This window comes from Eubalaena glacialis, chromosome X (assembly GCF_028564815.1).
Source record: "Eubalaena glacialis isolate mEubGla1 chromosome X, mEubGla1.1.hap2.+ XY, whole genome shotgun sequence".
Taxonomy (NCBI): Eukaryota; Metazoa; Chordata; class Mammalia; order Artiodactyla; family Balaenidae; genus Eubalaena; species Eubalaena glacialis.
The window spans coordinates 62,804,494-62,827,692 of record NC_083736.1 but is presented as its reverse complement, the minus strand read 5'-3'; the positions used below and the strand labels follow the sequence as shown (position 1 = coordinate 62,827,692).

Below are 23,199 nucleotides of genomic sequence, written 5' to 3'. Positions count from 1 at the left end.
CAAGCCCTGGCTTCTCGGAATCCTGCCTCTCCCAGCCCCAATCATCTCCCGAAGAGAAAGGCTGAGGCCCTTCCCCATTTCTCCTGCGGCCTCCCCCGAGTCTACATTGGTAACACTCACAACCTCTGACCCTAACACCGAAACTGCATTGTAATTTGCCCCTTGTCCCTGGCCCATCGTCTCAGCAAAGACAACCACACAGACAGAGTGCATCTGTAGGAATGCTTTATTGTTCCACTGGGGGGGGTCACATGGACCATGCTCTCCACCTCCCCTGTCTCATCTTAAGTGCCCTTCCCGCTGAGGCTTTCCAGACCCCTGCCCCCACCCAACAGATTATGGTACACTCATGATAGAATACGTGTGTGTGTGTGTGTGTGTGTGTGTGTGTGTGTGTATAGATGTGTGTGTGTGTGTGTATATATGTATCTATATATACACAAATACATTTTTTATATTCTGACTGTACAGTATTTACAGGTACAAATAAAATAGATAGATAGGTTTAAACATTACAACTGACTGGCTGGAACCCATCCCAATCGTTTATTCAGCCAAAAATAATAATAAAGCACCAGCTGGCGTTTGGCATTTGACTTTGCACGTGAACCAAGATGGTTGGTGGGTGGGATAGGTCAGGTTTGGATCAAGCCCCAGCAGGCTGAGATGACATTATGCCCTTCCATCTGACTGGCTGGCTGCTTGAACCAGGGGCCAGGTCTCTGCTGGAGGAAGGGACTGTCATATCAGCCTGCTACCGCAGGCAGGAAGAGCAGGAAAGGCGACGCGGACACAGATAGTGTCTCCTCACCACCATCTGCTTTTGCTCAGCCCGTGTGGTGGGAGCGAGGCTGTTTACCCTCTAGACATGGCAGTGCGTGGCCAATGGCTACACAGGACCCCAGGGAGTGGCAGATAAAGTATGGGGCCCGAGTCAGGGGAGATTGGTTCATTGGTCTCTTGAGATCTGAGAAAGGAAGGTTCCCCCCACTCTCACATCCCAAGCTATCCCAAATCGTCATGTCACCTACTGGGACCCATCAGTGCCCCCTCTTTAAATCAGCCTCATAAAAATCAGCATCATATTTACACAAATCAAACAGCTCATGGTGGCTGGGGCTGCCCTGTGCTCTGCCCCTGTGCCCATCCACTCCAGTCCAAATTCTCTGCAAAAACCAGTTTAGGACGAATGTTGGGCCCAAAGGCACTACCAGAACCTCCTGTCCACACTCAAAGGGACCCTAGCACCGAACAGGATGGCTTGGCCTCTCAGAATGGCAGAGAGCTAGGAGCACACACTACTCTCTGCCTCCTCACCCTGCAGGCGGAGGAGCTGGGAAGGCTTCAGACTGACTGGTGGCTCCTTGGACTTGAAGGGCAGTAGCCGTCTTCCTGCTCCAAAAATGACTCCTCTCGCTCAGGAGGGCAGAACACAGGTTTGGGGGTGGAGGTGGAGTGGAGACAGGACACTGAAATTCGCTTTTCCTTCCCTGTACATATGGAGGAGCTTCAGGAAGTAAGGGCAACCGCATGGCCTTGCCTCTACCCTTGGAAGCAGCATCCATCCGGGGGCTGCTCTGCTCTCATTCCCCCTCACTGCGTTGGTGCCAGGGGGCCTGAGTGGTGCCACTCTGGGACCAGGCCAAGGCTCACAACTTTGTCTCAGGGCCAGCTGCCTGCAGGGTCGGGAAGGAGTCCCGGATCTTTGCCACCTCCATGGCACACAGGTGCCCGAAGACTTTGTTGTACCAGTCAGGAGAACGGCCCCTGGGGAAGTAGAAGCAGGAAGGCATGAGCCATGGGTTCTTCCCTGGAGCCCTTGCCAGGGACAAGGAAGACAGGACTTGCTCCCCAGGATCAGGGGCACGGGGTAGCGGTTGGGGGGGGCACAGGGCGGAGGTGGCCTGGTACCTGAGGTCAGCGCGGCAGATGTGAGTGAGCCGGGAGCGGCCCAGGCCGCAAGGTTCCATGAGGTACTGGGAAGTGAGCATCAGGGCCCGCACCCCCGACTCCGGCACGGGTTGCTCAGGATCCAGGGACTGAGAGACGAGGAGGCAACCCCCACGGGGCAGGTCAGAGCGCCACATCCTGTGGGGAAGGGACACACACATTCAGCTTCCTGGCGCCGGTTCCCACCCCACCTCCCCAGTCCCCCGAGTACAGCAGGGTGACAGCTCAAGCCCCTCACCGGAGCACCACAAAGTCGCGGCAGGGATGGGGTGCCATGCTGTCGGTGACGTAGTGGTACAGCTCCACACCCGGCATCAGGGCTTCCAACACCTGGGCCCGCAGAAGGTCCTCATCCCAGAGGGCCCTCTCCCGCAGGACACGGTGTAGCACCACGGCCGGAGGGGCAGCCACTTCTGTGGATGCCTTCCACACACACAGCGGGTGCCCGTCTGGTGCCTGCGAGCCACAGGAGTGGGGATGGGGGAAGCTGTCAGGGCTGGAGAACCCCCAATCCACCCCTGGGCCCCGGCCTGCCCTCACTCCAGCCCCCAACAAGGGAAGGCGGCAGGACTGCTCCGCTAACCCCAGCCAGATCCAGACAGGCCAGCCCTGTGCTCCCTGTCCTCTTTCTCCTTTCCAGATTTCTGCTCCTCCGCCTGCTCAAGAGCATAGAGAGATGACAGGACGCACATTCTCTGAGGCCTACTAGGCTCTACCAAGCAATGGGCACAGTGCTTGGAATTTCTGGAACTGAATATGGTGGTTATCCTCAAGGAACTCCCCATCTAGTGTGGGAAGTGGAACACGAGCATGGCAACAAAAGCTGCCACTTCCTGAGCCTTTTGCATGTGCCAGGCCCCGTGCAAGCTTCTCACCCTGACCCTGTAAGGAAGCTTTTACTATGACCGGTTTATCCATGGCAAACCTTGGGCTTGCAGTCTTACTTATAATCAGAATCCGAGAAAGAACATGGCTAGTGCCAAGAGAAGGACAGAGAGAAGTCACCTCCAGCCTGGGGCATGACTGGAGGCTCTGAATGGACGAGGGGCATATCAAGCTGGGGCTGAAAGTGGCTGGGGAAATATAATGCTTGGGGCAGGTCCTTCCAGGCAGGAGGACAGCAGGGGCAGAAGCACAAAGGTGGAAACGTGAGGAGCTCAGCGTGACTGCAGTGCAGGTAGGGATGGCAGGTGAGGCTCTAAAAGTAGTGACATTTCTGGAGTGGGCTTTTGGGAAGATAATTCCGGCAGGTGCTCCCTGAGAGAGAGCCCTGATCTCATTTGCTTCTCACTTCCTTAAGGTCCTTGCTCTGCTGGCTGACATTCTCCAAGTATCAGGCGGAAGCACAGCGAGACAGGCGGGGGCAGCTCCTTCCTTGAGGATCCCTGCACACAGCCTGCACTCTGCCCTCTCCCGGACCCATGGCCACCCTGGGCAGTGTGGTCCTCACCTTCTTGCAAGCCAGCTCCGTGTGCTGGGGCCCTGGCACACTCATCCAGCCCTTGAAGCGCTCAGCGGCATCGCGCAGCAGCTCCTGGATGCTCTCTTCCATGTAGAGGCTCAGGCTCATGCCAGAAGCTCGGGCCTGCCGCAGCTCAGCCAGGGCTGGGCCCGGAGGGCTGAGCTCAGCTGCGCTGTAGGAGCCACACAGTTGTAGCACCATGTCCTGGGGCACCTGGGAGAGCACACACACACCAGGCTGGGGGCCATGGGAAGCAGCAGAGTCAGGGACCCCCAGTCCCAGAGCCCACGGGGTCTGCCAGGTTCATTTTAAGGGAGCGGAGAGACCTGGCTACTGCGGTGTGGTAGATGAAAAACTTTGTAGGGGAAGAGCTGAAAGTAGGAGACTGAAGCATATGTGTCAAGATGCACCCTATCCCTGACTTAGGGCGCAAAGGTCAGGCATGTTGGTTCTGCCAGGTCTGGGAAGTAGGCACCATGGCCCAGAGTGACTCACCTGGAAAAGTTTCTTGCAGTCACTGATCATGTGTGATAGGCCCTGGGTGGCAGCCATGTTCTCACTCAAGTCCCTAGGGCCTGGCCGGCCAACCAGGCTGCGTTTGCTCTTGATCCTGGAGGGAAGGGCCAGGAAGAGAGGATGGCACGAGAGCACAAGACAAGCTCCCCAGAAGCCTGTTTGCCAGTCCTGAACACAAAACAACCTGCTGCCCTTTTGAAGACCCTGCTTCACAGCATCCAACCAGCCCAGGGCCCCTGAGGAGTCAGGCTGACCCCTTGTGGTGATGCCTGGGAACTGCAGTGCCAATCATCCAGGGCCAAAAAGCCAATGGGGCCCAAACCCTTCCTGCTTGGCCCTGCCATGCCTTGCCCTGTTTCACCTGGGGGAGGGGTTATCCTTCTTGGAGACGTTGAGGTGGAAGATGGAAGGTGCCAGGCACACAGCCAGGTTACCAGCTGTCATCTGGTTTTCCTCAGCAGAGGCAATGTCGCTTAGGAAATAGAGCAGGGTCTGTAGCACCTCTCGGTTCTCATCGGGGAGCAGCAAGGTGGCGGCTTGCGCGGCTGCCAACCATTGATCCTTGGGGAGGACTGTGAGGAAGGCAGACAGAAGGGCTTCCTTATTCCCCAAGAGCCTCTGGCAGCAAGCTTCCTGCTTCCAGGAATGCAGAAGGCACAGTGGTCCCAAGGGGAAGTTGGTGAGGGGGAAGGTGGACTCTGGGAGGTCTCTGGGTGCTAGATCAAGCCCGGCTGTAATGTGAAGCATGAGCTTGGGGAAGTCCCTGCCATTCCTCAGGGCCTCAGTCCATATAATGGGTTTGGGGAATAGAATGTGGTCTCTCTCTAAGGACCTTTCCAACTCGGCATAGTAAATCTTCCACTGAGCTCATGGGCGCAGCTACACTTGCCTGCACAAGGTTTATCTTCCACAAGCCCTAGGATTCAGGGAGGCCGAGAACCTGGCAGGTTACTGAGGATAGGTGCAGGCGACTCACGCTGGTAGATCTGGAGGAAAGTGGTAGTGAGCTTGCTGGTGAAGATTGGCTCAGGCAGGTCCCGGAAATACTGCTTCAGCAGGTCAGCCACATCATAGGCAGACTGGCCCTCGTAGCAGACGTTGTCGGGGGAGGTCTCATTCATTTGACGCAGGTTCTGGATCCTGGACTTCACCCCGGACTTGCGGAAGATGCCCACCTGGCCCATGCAGGGGAGGGAGAGAGGGAGACATGCAGGGGTGGGAGGGAGACTGTGAGGCCAGCCCTAGACCGGGTGTTTTACGAGTGTAGGCCACCCCAGAGACATCCAAGCCTGGCAAGCTTCCTGCTGGGCAGGGTAGGAGAGAAATGGCAAAACCAAAGAGAAGGGTTTTTATAGCCTTGGGACCAAGGAGAAAGATGGCTTTAGTGGAGATGAGTAGGAAAACGAGGACCTAGGCTAAGGCGGGCTCCTGGAAGGTGGGGGCTAATGCGCCTGGGCCAGAAAAAAGCTGGCACAGAGCCGGGCAGAAGGGAGCTTTGAGTCCATCCTTGTTGGGCCTTCCTGAGGATAGGAAAAGTCTCTGGTGGGCCAGCCCAATCCAGGGGGAAGGCCACAGCAGCTCCCCTCCCTAATCCCTCAGCCTTGGACTTCCTTCCCATCACCATCTCTCTTCGTGCTCCCCAGAAGGCCTCACCTGGTCCAGGCACTGGCTACGCAGGTAGCGCATGGCTTGCTGAATGCTCTGGGGTAGTGGCTGGCCTGTGCGCTGCACATGGATGAGGGGCGGCACCCCAAACACATGCTGACCCCGGTAGTCCGGTGTCTTGTTCCTCTTCATGAACTTGGGCACTGACCTGTTTGGGGGAGGGACAAAAGATCAGGAACCAGGATGGGGTAGGCCCAGACACAGCTTGGAGACTCTGTCTGCAGTCTTGGGGGACTCAGGTGTGGGTGAGCAGGGTAAGAAACATGCCATCTCCCCAGAGTCAACATTCATCGAGCACCTGCTCTGGGCCCAGTCCTAGGGAGTCCCAGAGGAACACAGGGAGCTCTCAGTCTGGTCAAGGAGATGACTGCATTGACAGGCAGTGACAATACATGTGGCCAGAAGTGGGCCAAGAACTTAGGGGAGGATCCACGAGGGAGGGGAATTGTATGTACCTAGCGGGTCAGGGAAGGCTTCAGAGAGAAGGTGGAAATTCAGCTGGCTCTTAAAGGATGGGTAGGCCTTGTCCCAGAGGATAAATGGGAAAAAGACATTCCAGCATGGGCAAAGGCAAAGAGGCAGGAACAAGAGCATGGTGCCTTCAGAGAAGGGCGACTAGTCTGCTGGCCTGTATGGTGGTGTCGCTTGGGTATGGCGGACTACAGAGCCTGACAGATGAGGCGGGGTTGGAACACGTAAGGATCATGATGGGAAGGAAACTGGACCGTATTCTTTGGCAGTGGGGAGCCACAGGAGGGTATTTGTTAGGAGAGTGACCACCAAAGATGCGTATTAGGACAATCTCCCTGGTGGCAGCATGGAAATTGGGATGGAGGAGGTATAGCTGGGGGGCCTGGGGTCCCGACCCCCACCCCACCCCTCCTCATTCATGGCACACACTCACGTGAATCCTATGTGCATCCCTCACAGACATACATTTGCCACCCAGAGCCACGCTGACCTCTCCAGCCTCCTGGCACATCCCACCACTCCATTGGCCTAGGGGCTCCACCTGCCTGCACCCACCTTCTGAGGGTGACCCTCCCAGGGCCCTGGAGTGGGGGCAGAGAGGGATCCAGGACTTGGATGAGCAGCTGGGCGCCCACCATGGCCCAGGACTCACCAGACCCAGCCCTGTTTGTGGGGGACAGTGTACTTCTCCATGAAGGCGGTGAGCCGCAGCAGTGAGCCCTTGTGCAAGAGGTGGATCTGGCTGGCAAACTGCCGGTTGATCTCCAGCGACTCCGAATTGAGGCTGGGCCGGTGGGAGTTCTGGAAGCTGTGCCAACGGAGCTTCCTGGTGAGGGGTGAGGGGGTAGAGAAGGCCAGAGGAGCAGGTTTCAGTAAACCTTAGTAAAATTGTGTTCTTCTGGTCTTTTTATTTTTCCCCAAAAGAAAAAATATACAAGAAGGGACCACTGTCAGCATTGATGCTGGGCCCCAGGGTGGAGAAAGCTTAGTCTTGGTTTCCAGGGCTGCACAGCGGCCAGATGCTGTCAGGAAGGGTGGCACAGAGCTCAGGCCCATCTAGTGCCAGCAAACAGTATCAGTCCCCCTTCCTTTCAAGACTGCAGTGGAGGGGCTGCTCTGAGAAACCCAGAATAGCGAAGCTGGGGATCAGAGACCATCTCCTGTGATGCCCTTGATTTACACATGGGGCAACTGAGACCCAGAAGGAGCCACAGTTTGCGCAAGGCCATAGCAGAGGCAGGTCCTGAACCTCACATTCCAGATTCCTGATCCCATTACTCTTTCTATTTCTCTTCTGGGACTGGCTGCCAGCTGGCAATCACTCAGCCCCTAAGAACTTGCCCCTGCGCCTTGTGATGAAGAAATTGGCTTGGGGGGCGGTGAGGAGGGAGAGATGAAGGGAAGAGAGAAAGGGGGTAGAGGGAGAGATGAAGGGAGGGAGATGGACAGGGAGATGGGGGAAAGAGAGAGAGAGGGACAACAGAAGCCCTGCCCCACCCCTACCCTGAACTCCCACCTGCAGGGTCTGGTAAGTGAGGCCCCAACACCTGAATCTCGTCGTTCACGGGGTGCTGATGCCTGGAGTCCAGCCGGGGACCCTGTGGCCTCAGTCTCGTTTGTGGAGTTCCCGCTACTGTCCAGCTCACTGGAGGAGGCCACAGTGTCAGAAATGGAGTGTCCTTCCACAGACAGACTGGAGGCAGAGGTGGGTTCCCCGCCTGAATTTGCCTCCTGCTCATGATCCTGGGCCAAGCCGGGGGCCCCGGCCTCTGCCAGTGCCAGGAGCTCAGCCTCAGCTGGGGCCTGAGCCTGAGCCGGGACTCCTGGCTGGACATCCGCCTGGCCCAGGGCTAAGGACTCCCTGAGGGCTGGAGCCTCTCCCTGGGCCCGAGCCTCATTGGTCTGGCCTTCCACTCCACTGGTGGCTATTTCTACTGATGAAGCGGCTTCCTCCTCTTCTTCCTCTTCCTTACCTCCAGGCCCCAGGTCTGGGTACATGGCCTGAGACCAGAGCTCCACCCGCTGCTGCAGCCCCCACACGTGCTGGAGGATGTCATCCAGGTGAGTGTAGCTGTCCCCATCCGCCTCCTCCTCTTCAGCCTCGGCACCAGCCAGGACAGGCTCAGCTGGGTACAGCTCAGGCATGTTGTCGTAGGTGCTGGCGTGGCTGCCCGTGGAGCCACAGGAGCCCCGGCGCCCTTCGTAGCCCCAGCAGCTACCTGGCTGCCGATCTGCCAGGTGGTGTCCATCCTCAGGGCACAGGCTCTCAATGGACAGGGAGCGAGGGAACGTGCCTGGTTTGTGGTCCCTGGGCACGTGCACCAGGCAGTCACCCCAGTGTGCCCGCCGAGGATGCTGGAATGTGGCCACAGGCCAGGCCTCCCAGGCCCTCTGAGTCTCAGTGCCACCGCCACTGGCTGAGGTGGCCGCCCGGTTCTTGGCCCTGTAGAGGAAGCCACGGCGACTTCGGAAAGAGGCGGCTTTGGTGGCCTTCGCCGAGGTGGCTGAGCTACGCTCTGGCTCTGCTTGCCGGCTGCCACCCTTTTCCTTCCGCCTCAGAGACTCAAGGTGCTTGAGGAAGCTCCGGGAACGGTGCTTCTTGGCTTTGTCCTGTGGAGTCTCCTGGTCCTGAGTGGGGCTGAGGAAGCGCCGGCCACTTGGGCTGGGAGCACAGCCTAGCAAGGGCAGGTCCACTGGCTCAGGTGGTAGGCTCACAGTGATGGCTGGCAGGGAGGTGGCACTAAGCTCAGTGAGGACGCTCTCACAGCTGGAGGTCACTGGCAGGCCAGGGCTCGGTGGGGCCAGCAGGTCAGAGGAGCCCACATGAGACCAGCGCTTACTTTCTCGCTGGAAGGCCCAGTGGTTGCTGATGGTACAATGCTCTTCCTCCTCTGAGTCTTCATTCTGGGAAGGGCGCCACAGGGTGGGGTCAGAGGTGTCCAGCCCACAAGCCCTTGCTTGGGCTCCACTCTCTGCCTCCAAACTCTTGGGGGACTTTGGGGCAAAGGGCCCTGCTCTCTGGCTGAGAACATGTCCTAGGAGGGAGAACTGGCTCTGGGATTGCCAGAAGAAGCTAGGAGTCACGGAGGAAGCCCAGATGGAGGGTAGTGGTCATCTGATCAATCAAATTCCTCCCCATTTTACAGATAGGGAAACCCAAACAAATGAGAAGCCACTTGCCCAAGGTCATACAATGTCTGCAGCAAGTCAGTGACAGAGCCAGAGCTAGAATCCAAGCATCTTGACCTCCTGTTCTCAGCAGCCTCCCAGTGAGTCTCTAGGCTATAGTCTTAGATTAGAATCCCAGAATGGCAGAGCTAGAAAGGATATTTTAGATTTTCTAGTTTTCTAATTTGCATAGTGGGGAAACTGAGGACCAGAGAGGGGAAAAGGCTTGTCCAAGGTCACTGAAAAGTCAGTGCAAAGCTGGGACCAGCCGCCAGGTGTCTCCTGCTTCCCGGGCCAGTGCTCTGGCAACTTGGAGATGGCAGGACTCTGGTAGAAAAAGCTCCAGAGAAAAGCCACAAAGCCTGACCCCACGGAAGGATGGGTTCATCCAGCCCACATTCCAGGGCTACATGCAGACCAAGAGCCCTCTCCATTTCTACAATCCCAGATTGGCGGAGTCAGAAAGGCCTTTGGAGGCTATTAATGCCACCCCCAATTCACTGCAGAGATGGAGAAAATGAGGCTCAGTGGGGTAAGACCTTGTGGGGTGAGGTTGGGGATCCTGACTTCTAAGACCATATAGGCCATGATTTTCCATCACATTATTCTGTCTCTGCCCCTTAGTCAAGGAATTTTTGCCATCACAGAGCAGGCAGTGTAGGCAGATGGATTTCCCTGAGGGACGGCCATCACTAGGTCAAGTTACTAGTAAATCCAAGAGGGAGGGGTGGGCTGAGGGGGGTGGGTAAGGCTGCGGGCCAGGGTACTTGTTCTCACACCCCAACTTTGAGACCAGGCTCACCAAAACCCGGCAGCCTCATACAGCCCCCTACACCCCACTCCCAGGCTGGAGCAAGGCACCGCTCCAGACAGCCCAGACTCACAGGACACTGGAGCTAGTTTCATAAGTGGTTTTTGTTTGACCTGGGTTCCCCATGGTACCACAAGACCACAGAGCCTACCCTTGTCCTAACTCACCTGCTTGCATTGAAAATGAACCTCCAGTTTCATCGAGGCACAACTGTTCAAGGTCATCAGCCTCCTGCAAGGAAACAAAGCAGGGTTCACTCAAGGGTCCCAAGCCCCAGACCCTGCAGGGCATAGCCTGCCAAGACACTCCCAAGATGCCACCCACTGCTTTGCGTGCCCAAGACATCAAAACTTCTCCCAAGTCCCCGTGTTCATGAAGGTTTCAGTGCCAGACACGATGCTGTGGAGATTATGGGCTCTGCCCTCTGGGAACATATAGATGTGGAAAAACCCACTACAGAGATGGGACATGTTCAAAAACAGAGTAGGCAGAAGGTACAGCAGGCACACAGAGGGTGGGACAAGGAACTTCCATGAAGGCAGGGGAATGCAGTCAGGGAAGACTTGCTGGAGAACAGAAATAGGATTCAGAGGGAGAGAGAAACAGGGACTCCTATACCAGGCTTCGACCAGAGCCTGTGACGATGTAGAGAGGGAAACGGTCAGTAAACAGACCACTGTGTGTTTGAGGGGAGGACTGAGGCTGACAAGGTCAGTCAAAGCCAGGTTGCAAAAGGCCTCAGGTGTCATGCTAAAAAAGCTTTGGACTTCTCCCTGCAGACAGCGAGACATTTGAAGCAGAGGAGCACCCACTGGGAAGCTGACTCTGGTGGCTATAGGGAGGTTGGATCAGATCGAGGAGGGGAATGCAGAGCCGGAAGGCAGGAAGGCCAGTTAGGAGGATGAATCCAAGAAGTCGTGGTTTGGCCTCAAACAAGTAGAGAGGGGACAAATCAGAGGAATGTTTGGAGGCTCTAACTGAAGGGAAAAAAGAATCAAGGCTGGACCTTGGCTTTCTAGTGCCCGGGTGGGTGAGGATGTCACAGGCGCAGTAGACAGAGTGAACAGCGTGACTGCAGCAGATGAGCTTTGTTAATAGGCAGGCTCCTCCTCTGTCAGAGGGGACAAGGATTGCTTTTTCCCATGAGGAAGCCCCAAGCCAGGCCCTTGACCTCCCAGGTCTGGCCCTTAGCACCCCTACCTGCACAAGGCCCCCAAAGAGTCCTCGTCCAGAAAACCGTGGTCCTTCTTCACAGAGCCAATATCCACAGGAAACGAACCTTCTGTATGGCAGAGAAAAGCCAAGATGAGTCGAGGGTGACAGGTTAGAAACTCAGTGCCAGCGACCCTTGAGCGAGAAGAAGGGGGCCCAGGAAGCGGGGAGGCAGGCAGGCGAGAGCTGAGCAGGAGAAAGGCTGCAGCGAAGGAGGGGCCCAGGGAGCTCATGGTTGGCCGTTGGGGGAAGGTCAAGGAAAGGATAGGAGAGTCAAGCTGGACAAAAGGACCCATCAGTCAGTTTTGGCAGGTCCATGGGGGACGGCAGGCTCGAGGCCCTGGGTGGCTGCCCAGAGCCCATCTGGGCTCCTCCAGTCCCCTCTGCATCTTGGGCTGCTCAGACAGGGAACCTCTTCCCTGACCCAAGGTGAACCGGGGAGACCAGGGAGAGAGCAAGGACAGTGTGCAGCCAAACAACACCTCGCTTCCCCTACTGCTCAGAGCAAGGGCACCCACTCCCTGGGGTCTGGGAAGAGGATGGGAAAGAGGAAGGAGTGGGGGAAGAGGAAAGAGCATCCCCCAAATCCCACACCTCTCTGCCTTACTGGTAAAACAAGCCCATGGACTCATTTACTATTATTAACTGAGCATCAACTTTGTGCCAGGCACTGGGGACACAACAGTGAATGAGACTAAAATGATCCAAGCCTACATGGAGTTTACATTGTCACAGGGGCAACAGACAGTGAACAATATGTGAGAGAAACAAACTATGCAGTTATAAATGCTAGCAAAGACATGAGCCAGGGTGACGGGGTAAAGAGAGGCCTTGCTAAGGTGGTGACTTCTGAGCTGAGCCCTGAAGAGCGAGAAGGGGCCAGCCATGCAAAGAGCCTGGGAGAAAGTCCCAGGCAGGACCGAAACTAAGGCTCCAAGGAGGGCTAGAGCCTGGTGTGAGCAAGTGGTAGAAAGCAGCCCGGAGAGTAGTGAGCAAAGGAGAGAGAAGTATGTGGAAGCTGGGTGATGCAGGCTCGTTGGCGGGAACAAAGTGCTGACGCTCACTTCATTCTGGGTGTGCTATGAAGCCAGCGGAGGAGTAACACAGAGCAGAGTAACCGAGTAATGTAGGCAGGCCTGCACTCCCAGGGTCCCTCCAGCTGCTGTGCATTCAGAGTGGAGGACGGAGCACAGAAAGGAGGCTGCAGCACTAGGCCAGGCGACCGGGTCACACCGATGTGGCAGTGAAGGTGGTAGGAAGTGGATGGATTCAAGATATATTCTGGAGGGAGAAGGGACTTGCTGGAGGGTTAGATATGCAAAGGAAAAGAGGAACGGAGGATGATGCCTGGATGCAGGGCTTAAGTGGTGGTGGTGCCATCAGGTGGTGACATCTGAGACGTCTGTCAGACAGCTAAGCAGAGATACTGAATTCGGAGTCGAAGAGATGAATCTGGAGCTTGGGACTGAGGTCTGGACACAGAGGCATTGGGGAGTCATCAGAATATACATGGTACTTGGACAAGGATCTCCTGGGAGAGAAATGTCGAGCGAGAAGAGGGGCCAGGACGGAGCCCTGGGACACCCTAACAACTAGGAGCAGTTAGAGGAAGCCGAGTCAGCTAAGGAGACTGAGAGCGGCAGCCAGAGGGACAGCCGGGAGAAGAGGGCATTCTAGGAGCTGGAGTGGCCAACTGTGCTGAATGCTATTGAGAGACTAAGTCAGGACTGAGAAGCGACCGCTGAATTTGACCACATGGAGATCCCTGGTGAGCTTGACAAGGGCTGTTTTGTTGGCGAGGTAGGGATGAAGCCAGGGTACAGTGGGGGTGTGGGAAGAAGAGGGGAACTGGAAACAGCAAGTATGAACAACTCTAGAGAAAAACAGAAAAATGAAGGAAAGCAAAGAAATAAGGCCATGGGGAGGGAAGGTGAAAGCAGGGCTGCCAGGGTGCACCCTCCATGTTACATCTATGTAAATAGCGTTCTCAGAAACAGTACAAAGCAGATGTGGTGGTACAAAGCAGCGGCCCGGCTTGAGACAAGGTACTTTAACACATGGGTGACTGCAGAGCTTGTGCGAGCTGATGAGCATGCAGGAGAGAGGCCAGGATGGCGTAGGAGAGAGGTTGTAACTACGGGAGCAGGGCCAGGGTACGCAGCTTCTTGTGTGGTTGAAGAAAAGATCTGAGGGACCCCATTTTCCAGCTGAAAAATGGAGGGATAAGGCAAGTTTGGGGTGGGGGAGGGGGAGCCATTGAGTGGCCTTACCTTCAAAAAGCTGAGCATACTGAGGGAATCCTGTCGCTCGGAGCCACCTGCATGCTTTTTTGGCCTCAGCTTCTAAAACAGATGAGGGGGAGAGAGACAGAGAAAGGAGATTAGGGGGTGCTGGCGCCAAGCCACCCTGGTGTGCACCCCTGCACCTCCAGTAGGGAGGTACCTATAGCTCTGGTGACCTAGCAATGACAACAAAAGCACAAAGGGGCTGGCACATTCACTCCATGTCACAGCTGGGATTTCCCCTCTGCTCCCCAAACCCTACTCCTGGGATGTGCTGGGACACCTCTCTTATGCTTCATTACCTGCCTGTCCCAATCCCCCTCCCACTCTCCCACCCCTGCCCAAGAACAGGACCACCAGCAGCAGCAACTCCCAGGAACATGTGGGGTCAAGGAATACTGCCAGGGGAAGAAACCACGGCTGTGTCTTCACCTCCCACCACCCCCGGGGAGCTACCCCCTTCCATGACCCAGGTAGACCATCCTAGTACAGCTAGGGATACACAATGTTCAACAGCTATTATTCTCTCCTATCATACCTAACATTCCCCAGCACTCTGATAAGCCAATCTCATTTAACACACACCATAAGCTGTGCAGATTTTAATATGCCCATTTTACACATCTCCAAACAGGCTCAGAAAGGAAGGGCTCGTCTACAAGTCTCGCACTTGACAAAGTAGAGTGCAGGGGCCGGAGTCCAAGCTCAGTCTGACTCCTGCTCAGGGTTCCGACCCCTTCTAACATGGCAGCTTCCCCAGTGCGCTCCCTCCCCCACCATTCACCAAGCCCCAGCCCTCCCTCCCCACGGGGCCTCCCAGGACTGTTCCGGCACTCTCCCGTGGCTTGGCCTCTTTGTGGCGCAACTCAATGCTGCTTGCCAAGCTGACAGTGCTGGCCTATGGGAGTCTTGGAGGGCAATGGCTGGGTTAGCCTCCCACCTCTGCTCTGAGAGTGCCTGGCACAGGGTGGGGCACCCCTGCCAGCCTCAGTGGAGACTTGCAGCTGGACTGAAGCCACAAAGGAGGTCCTCCTGGCCATGGTAGGCTGAGTACCTGCAGCAGAGCCCTGGGACTGCCCAGTTCCCTACCCAGGTGGTACCAGGAAGCAGTGGGGCTGGGAACATGGGACCTGGCATTGTGGTTGGGGGCACAGAGAGGCTGCTGGCTCAGCAGAGCTTCTCTGCCCACGGAGTCCTGCCCCCAACATTTCTTCTACTTCCTTAGTGCCTGTGACCAGGAGACTCCAAGGAGACTGGTGGGGTTTCTCCAAGACAGGAAGAGCTCTCTCCCCAGTGCTCTCCCACAAGGAAATCCAAGATGAGATTCTGGCAGCCCGGAATCATAAGTTAAAGGACAAGAAGGCATTTCAGAGATGCTAGGTGGGTAGACAAGGGAGGGAACAGCGCGGGAAGGTGGAAGTCGGTCAGAAGAAACAACAGGCTCCTCAAGGGTCGCACACTAATGAGGATTTGATGGGGAGAAGAGAAGGCTCTGAAGCTTCTGGATCCCCTGAGGGCTTTGGGGGCAAACGGGTGGGGCGGGGATGAACACCTGTGCATTTCTGAAAGCATGTGCGTTGGTCGCTGCTGTCCCAGCATCTGTCTCTGCATGTAACTGTAGCCAAGTTTGCTCATGTCCATGATCCACATAGATCAGCATGGGACCATGAACCTGTGCACACTCTCCCACAGGCCCCTTGGTCTGTGCACGCACCTGCACGTGCATCTGTGTGCACATGTGTGTGTTTTATGTCACTACAACCTTCTAACCTACGATAGAAATCTAGGAATCACCAGGACCTCTGAGAGGTACTGGAAAGTGTTTGTTCCCACAGAGCCCAGCTAGCAATACCTCAGCCCCTCTGGCAGGGGGCAATGCAAGCCCAGGAAGTGATCCAGGTCTCTAGGCCAGTGATGATCTCGGGATGTGGTAAAAGTAGCGCAAAGGGACTTCACACCAGCCCAGGCAGCATTTGAGGGACATGGTTTTGTTGCTAGGACAGTTGAGCCGGCTGCCACAGCCACTTCCCTGTCTCCTGCTCCTACCATGCCCCCGGGAAAAGGCCCATCCCTGTCCTCAGAGCCCCTCCAGGCAACCAGCTCTGCTTTCCTGTCATTAGGACAAAGGGGAGGTGCCAAAGGAAGGACCAGGTCCGAGTTTCCAGAAAGGCAGACACAGAAGGAGACAGTGACCTCTAACGGGCCACAGGTCTAGAATGGCCACCCAAGGCAGGGGAGCCAGTCCCCAGGAACAGGTCTGCATGTCAAGAACACACCCGTGAAGACCACTGCAGCCCTCAGTCACTCATGGCTAGAGGCAGAACAAGGAGGACGAGAGAGGCATCTGACTGACCTTCCTGAGCCTGGAGGTGGCGGAAGAGTGCAGTGATGAAGTCCTGATCTTACACATCTGTGCCTCCTGCCTGAGTCACAAGTCCCGTGGGAGAGGGGCAGGCTGCCCACTCCCCTAATGCTCGGCAGCGGCCCTGGCCAGGGTTGGCGGGAAGGGGACCAGCTCACTCAGGTGGGCGCCAAGTTTTCTCATTCCTATGTAGAGGCCTCTAGGCCCTGCTATTCAAAGCGTGATCCCTGGACCATCAGCACTGGCATCACCTGGGAGCTTGTTAGAAAGGCAGAATCCCAGACTTACTGAATCAGCATCTACATTTAACTAGGTCCTCAGATGATCTGCATGCACATTAAAGTTTGAGAAGCGCTGGCATAAATCACCTAGCTCAGGGCTTTTCACCCTTGGATGCACGTTAGAGTCAGCTAGGAAGCTTTGTAAAAATACCAATCCCCTGGGGCCCCGTCCCCGGAGGCCCGTTTAATTGATCTGTGGTGAGACTCTCCAAATCAGTATTTTTTAAAAGCTACAGTATGGACTGGAAAGGGCCCAAGGGACTTTACCAAGTCACAGAGTTAAATGTCACAACTGAGACTACGACCCTGATCTTTTAATTCCATGCCCAGCGTTCTTTCCACTGCATTATGGCACCTTCCTTCAGATGCCAGATAAACAAAGGGCTTAGACTCAAAGGAACCAACTCCAGGCCCCCAAACTTTTTTCTGCCCCTTCTGGTCTAGTGGAGTTACAAGTCTGAGTTCCAATCCTGGTTAGTCACTAGCTCTCTGACTAGCCAGTCACTAGCTCTCTGACTTTGGGCAAGTTGTTTAACCTCTCTATGACTCAGTATTCTCCTCTGTAAAATGAGAATAATAGAATCCACTTCTAATAGCTACTGAGAACATTAAATAAAATACCGGAGAGAAAAAGCACCTGGCACATTGTACCAAGCATTCAACAGAGAGTTCCTTCCCCACACTGACTGAAGGGTCCCAAGGAAAAAGAGAAAATGGGAGAAAGAGACTCAGCTAGTGTTCTCTTCTGGGTCTGGAAAGTGGCTGCATCTATCTCTCTGTCAGAATTGGAGCCAGATGGCTCAAGGAAGTGAGATTACGAGGCAGAAGTTTCAAAGAGGCCACAATAGCTCCAAAAGACAAAGGAGCCAAGGAGTTAGAAGCAGAGCTCCGAATGAATCCCCAGCAGCCCTCCCTGGCAGGAATCTGGAGAATGTAATGGGTTATTACCCAACAGGATGTCAGGGACATTGGCTCCTGACAATACACCACCTCGTGGAAGGCTGAGAGGCCCTGAGGCTCCCTCCCAGATGGAGCAGTCAAGGACGTAGGTCTTGGTGATTAAGGGCTGAGCTAAGGTGCTTTGCTTTGTCCCTCCCGCCCATCCCAGCCTGCCCAGGCCGGGGCCAGGAGTGACCACCTACGCCCAGGAGAGTCAATCCACCTGGGGCTGGGGCCCAGGCAGCCCAGACTGAGGATTGCCTTATGTGCCTGGCGGGAAGAGTGACACTGGGCAGGCTGAGGCGAGTGATGGAGGAATGTCTGTGGCCCCTGGTCCTGCCTCTGTGTCCAGATGTGCAGATTCCAGCAGTTTCAACCACTATGTTCTGCAGGCCATGTGCTGGCCAAGGCTAGGGTGATATGCCAGGACAGGTCACGGACAGCACTCAGCTGGCACAAGCTGGATTCCACTGAGATTTAACCCCAGACTCTCTCCCTGGGGAGGAGCCCAACTGATCCCCTTAAGGGTTGGGGGGACAACATACTAGAAAGCTCCAGAGTCAAATCAGGCCTCAGGGCCACACCCACAGGTCTCCCAGAGGGAGTGACAAAGAAGGTATAGCCGAGCAGCAGCGCATTGTCTCGGGGGTCAATGACAATATCTACACCTACACTTCCACAGGCCACGTCCAGGGATCCTCTTAGCATGGCACATTTTTCTATGCAAAGATGGACAGAATGAGGAGAAATGCAGGGCTTCTGTTTTTGAGAAATGCTACATGAATGAGGGAAGAGTTTATGCACCCAGGAAAAGGGCAGCAATGTTTTCCACTGAGGAAATACAATAATGCTCAAAGATGATAACTGAGTTGGAGAAAAAGCTTTTTCCAATCACACTGACTCCCCCACTTGCTGCCTAAGTCATCTTAGGCAAGTTGCTTTACTCTCTAAGCTTTGGTTTCCAAATCTATAAAATGGGGACTAACAACTTTCCTGCCTACCTCTGAGGTTACTGTGTGCATCTGGTTGGCTTCTGTCTGGTTTTGAAAGCAGCTCTATGAAAGTTATCATCAGAGAGGGCTGTTTTGTTAAGACGACTTGAACTTTGTATTCACATCTTTAAAGTTCAGTTCAGATTGTGTCCTAGGTGTAAAGTGAGAAAGTAAGTGAGCTAGAAGGAGAATAAAAGACAATCGGCAACAAAGCTGCCAGAGCTCAGGCCTCAGCCAGCCACTCTCTTCCCTCACCAATCCCCCCCACTTCTCTTCACACCACTATTGGGGAACTCAAGCCCTTTACACCTTTTGGTCACTCAGTGGGCTGTGAGACAGCTGCTGCCCAGGGCCCGGTTCAGCCTGCTCCCTCCCAACTCAAAGTCCAGCTCAGGCCTAGGGACCAGGCAAGATACAGGGCCCAGGACAAGCAATGGGCAGATGTCACAGAGGCCCAGATCAAAGTGTCCTTGTTACTGCTGGAGCAGTCGCCTCTCGACTCAGGCTACACATTATAATCTGGGGAGCTTTAAAATGCCAGTGCCTGGGCCCCAACTAAATCATGACCAATTAAATTAGACTCTTTAGGGATAGAGTTAGTTTTCATGTTTTTGAGAGCTCTCCAGGTGATTCGAAAGCACAGCCAGGATCAAGAACCGCTGCCCTAAACAGACATGACCAGCTAAAAAGCCACAGCATAGGTCTTTAGGAAGATTCTAGCTGGAGGCTATACTCAGGCCCGTTCTCATCACTGGCCTGTGTTCTCTCTGGGCCCAATGAACAGTGATCTGAATGCATGTGGTAGGACAGGAGAGGGCACATCTGTGGGTGTTTGTGAAGGTAATTTATTCAAAGCTGACTTACTCCATGAGGCAGCTTTCAACAAACGTGTTGGTTTCCTTTCCCTTACTAAGTTGCCTATTTGGAAAGGTGTCTCCCCCGTGGCCCTCACCGCAGGATGGGTGTCTCCAGCGTGATCTCTCTCACCTTCAGTGAACCCAGAAGGTAGAGCCAGTGTTCAGAGGGGTAAAGAAAGACCTGGGAGGCAGCTGTCTATGTGACAACCCAAGTGTCGAAGGTGGGCTGTGTGAGGCCAAGCTGGTAGCCAAAGTAGGCAGAGGGGCCGCCTACCACTCCAGGTCCTGCTGCTGCACCTGGGAAATGCCAGGTTCTGGCAAACAGCTTCTCAGATCATTTCTCTTGGTTGATGCAAGTCTCAGTTCCTCTGCCCACCCCCACTCTTAGAGAGGGACCCCACTTGAGGAGGAGATGTTGGCCTTCCAGCAGAGGGCTCATATCTCAGTTGGCCCCAAGTGCTCACGACCAGCTCCTTCCACCCTCCCATAACGTTACACTAAGGGGCCTTGGCCACGAGAAGAGTGCCCACCCAGCCCCGAGGTGGTGCTTCATTTGAATTTGCACAAAGGGGTCCTCGGGTTTGGTAGTGACCCTGGCATAGGTGCTGCCACAGGTGACCACCTGGCTATGCCACCTCTCTCTCTGGGGGACTGAAGGAGAGGGGTCTTCACAAGGGCCGGCACTAAGAGCTGTCATGGATGCCACGACTGCCAAGCCTTCCCCTCCTGACCTTGAAGCGGACATTCAGGGGGGTCTACCATGCACTGTCCGCTGGGGGGTCAGGTGCACCCATCACCTCTCCTGCTCCTGCTGCTCTTAGCTGGAATCACAACTTTAACTAGATTGTTCCAGGGGAGGGAGGGAGAGGGAGGAAGGGAGACTGAGACCAAAATAGCTCTCATCCCACATTCCAACCCTCGCAGGAGGGGAGCCGCAGCAAGGGCTGCCGATGTCAAGCGGCCGAACTTGACAGTGCTGGACACTGACCAGCCTCTGGCTTGTTAGGTCAGAACTCGGGGCCCCTGCTGCACCTGTTCGGATGCAATCCTTGGTCTCTCATCTGGAGCTACGGTGGGATGACAAGGCCCTGGGCCCATGTGAGCAGCACTTTTGGAGCCTCCCCATCACAAGTGGGGCACCACCGAGGCAAATGGCCCAGGAGAATACAGTACCGTGGGACTGGGTGGCAACAAAATGAAGACATCGAATCTTCTTGCTAGCCAGTAGCAGGTTCACACATGCGGCCCTCCCTCCTTAACACTCCATATCCATGTCATGGCCACAGGGCCACAGGGATTCTCAACCAGAGACAATTTTACCCTCCCCCCGGCCCCAGGAGACCTTTGGCAATGTCAGGAGACATTTTTGGTCATCACAACTGGGGGAGGATGCTGCTAGCATCTGCCGAGTAGAAGCCAGGGATGCTGCTAAACATCCTACAGTGCAAAGGACACCTCCCACAATAAAAGAAAGGCTGACTCCAGACCTGAAGTGTGAGACCAGGAGGGGCAGTTTCCTTCCACCTTACCTGGGGGCCTCAGGTACCTCCAGGCATCCCCAGCCCACCTTGGGGATGTCCTGAGGAGTGAGGTGAAGAATGGATACAGTGTTCACTGGAGGTCCCTCGTCTTTGGACACTGTGGACCCCTTGCAGGGTCAGCCAAGGGGAGGTGGCAGTTCTCGTTTTTGGAGTTTTTATAAATATGGAAGTGACACAAGGAACCCTCCACTGTGTTCCCACACACAAACACAAACTGTGGCCTGAGCTCTAGTATGCAGCTGTAAATGGAGGAGGGTCATGAGGGCCCTGTGGCTAACCCAGACCTCTGGCTTGCTGGGGCTGCTTGACAATTTGGGTCCAGGGTTGGCCCAGCCTGTGGTCTCCTAGGCAAGCACTTGATGTAGCAGAGCCAAAGCAGGCAGCTGACATTCCTGCTTGGCCCAGGGCTTCCTTGTGAAAGCGAAGGTCAAAGCTGTCACGTGCTCTGCTGCAGTGGCTCCATTAGCTTTCTTGCCCTCAGGGGATCCTGTCCCAGGTGCTCTGACAAGGTCATGGTGACAAGGAAAGACAGGTGTTTTAATAATCCACGTGCTACTCCATCACTTCCAGTCTGGAGCCTGGAGGCAAGAGATGCCAGCCTAACCGGTCTGGGGCAGATGGAACCGCTCTCCACTGTGGTATGGGTGGAAAGAATATTGGATTGAAGGTCAGGAGAACTACATTCTGGCCTTAGCTCCACTAGGAACTTGTCGGGTGACCGTGGGCAAGCCAGTACCTCTGTCTAAGTTGCAGTTTCCCCATCTTCTAATGGCCACTCACCAAAATCTAGACCCGGAACAGAAGTATGTGTAATTGGCAGTGGCTGGCTCGGTAGAGAGGGGAGCCTCTCCTGCACCTTCTCTTCTGGGAGACTCAAGAGAGGACCCTCTGTAGGGACCAAGAACAAACCCATCTTTCCCTCCCAATCCAGCTCTCCTGATTTCCTGCCTCCAAAGGCACCAAACATCGAGGCTTAAACCTCCAGTCAGCCTGGTCTGTCCTCTCTCCGCTCGTGTATTTAGCCACCAACTTCTATCAATTTTTCCATCCAATGGTCACGGTTTCCCATGTCCAACCATGCCCTAGACTCTCATGCCTGGATTACTTCAGCCCTGTAAGTTCCCAGCCTCCAGGCTCTCCTTTCAACAGGTCGTCCTGCCAGCTTCTTCTCCCAAGAGCCCAGCTCTGACCTGGCCACTCTCCTACTCTGCAACCTAATGGGCTCCCCACTGCCCACTGCCCAGGGCAGATGTCAGACGACTGTTTTCCACCTCCACACTCTAGACCCAGCCTGGCTTGAAGCTTCAAATTCCTATTACTCATCAAGATAGAGGTCAAACACCACCTCCCATGAAGCCTTCGTTCCCTGACCTCTCACCAGCCCCCTACCACCCAACGGCTTAGTTAAATTAAGTGGCCCCCAGGGCATTTCCCGTACCTTCTTGGCAGCACATAACTCTGTCTCCCCCATTCAACTGGAGCTCCACCGCACTGGGGTCCTTTGGGTCTCAGTTGCCACATAGCCAGGAACCAAGACCCAGAGATGTGAGAAGGGAAAATGAACTCTGCCTGAGGGTGGAGGCATTCTGGCCTCAAGGAGCACTTAGTTCTCCCATCCCAAGCTCCCGTGAGGGCATCCAAGCTCACTTGAGAGAAAGGCTATGTGCCATCTCCTGCTTCCCTTTCCTGGCCTGCAAAGTCTTGGCGCTCGCCCATTTTGACCCTGGGCCACCACATCTACATCCCACCCCCACTTCCCAGTCCTACTTCCCTTTCCTTTTGCTGAGGCCAAATATAAACTCCCGTGCAGGAAATGCCTTGGAGGAGCCTGGCCCCACCCTGAGATCCAGAGAAAATTGTCTCTGACAGAAGGGAAATGGGCTTGAGAGAAGCAGCCTCCTCAGGTGGGGCCTGCTCTCCCTCTGGAAGCCAGCAGACACAAGCCCGCCCCGGAGCCCCGCAGCAGCCAAAGGGAGGGCCAGGACGAGGAGCACAAAGGAGAGGGTCGGGGCAGGGGTGATGACAGGCATGCTCAGGCCATGGTGGGGTGAAGGGAAGGAGAACCCAAAACAGTGGTCTAATGGCTGTGTTAAGACCATAGAGGTTCTGGGGTACAGTGAGTGGGAAGGGTAACAGGCTAGCGATCTGAAGACTTGGCTTTTAGTCCTGGCTCTGCTACTTCTCAGCTGTGGCTGTGATCATTATTGATAACAGTATTTATGATACTAAATGTAATTATTAAGAACAATTCATAATAGACACTAATATTTACTGAGTACTTACTATGTGCCAGACCCTGGGCTAAGGACCTTACACCGATCGTACTGTATAAGACTTTTAACTTCTCTATGCCTCAGTCTCCTCATCTGTCAAATAGCGTTACGATCATAGTACCGACAACATGAGGTATTTGCAAGTATAAAATGAGATAATAATAATAACAGCCAAAGAGTACAAGTCATCATTATGTCCCAGGCATTACTTTAGGTACTCTTTAGATGATTTATGTTACTGAATCTTCACAACAACCCTGTGAGGTAAATGCTCTGACAATATCTCTATTTGACCAATGAGAAAATTGAGGCCCATAGCTATCAGGTAATTTGCCCAAGATCAGCAGTGAAGAAGTGGTGGGCCAAGATGCACATCTAGGCAGTCTGGCTCCAGAGTCAGAGCCACTAAGTTAGAAT

General features: G+C 54.9%; 1 protein-coding gene across 3 annotated transcripts in view; it reads right to left on the bottom strand.

The window, feature by feature from the left end:
- Positions 1 to 208: 208 nt before the first annotated feature.
- The window catches only part of STARD8 (StAR related lipid transfer domain containing 8), a 38,982-nt gene continuing 15,991 nt past the window's right edge, over positions 209 to 23,199 (bottom strand). For 2 of the 3 annotated variants that reach the window (XM_061179397.1, XM_061179398.1), the window contains exons 2-14: positions 13,526 to 13,597; positions 11,244 to 11,325; positions 10,211 to 10,274; positions 7,581 to 8,968; positions 6,717 to 6,890; positions 5,582 to 5,741; positions 4,905 to 5,103; positions 4,290 to 4,500; positions 3,908 to 4,022; positions 3,401 to 3,625; positions 2,189 to 2,406; positions 1,912 to 2,088; positions 209 to 1,767 (exon numbers count right to left, since the gene is read on the bottom strand). In XM_061179397.1, coding sequence (XP_061035380.1) covers positions 1,650 to 1,767; positions 1,912 to 2,088; positions 2,189 to 2,406; positions 3,401 to 3,625; positions 3,908 to 4,022; positions 4,290 to 4,500; positions 4,905 to 5,103; positions 5,582 to 5,741; positions 6,717 to 6,890; positions 7,581 to 8,968; positions 10,211 to 10,274; positions 11,244 to 11,325; positions 13,526 to 13,597 — 3,203 coding nt within the window. In that variant the 3' untranslated portion in view covers positions 209 to 1,649. The remainder of the gene's footprint in view (positions 1,768 to 1,911; positions 2,089 to 2,188; positions 2,407 to 3,400; positions 3,626 to 3,907; positions 4,023 to 4,289; positions 4,501 to 4,904; positions 5,104 to 5,581; positions 5,742 to 6,716; positions 6,891 to 7,580; positions 8,969 to 10,210; positions 10,275 to 11,243; positions 11,326 to 13,525; positions 13,598 to 23,199) is intronic. The other variant, XM_061179399.1, reaches the window with a different exon arrangement.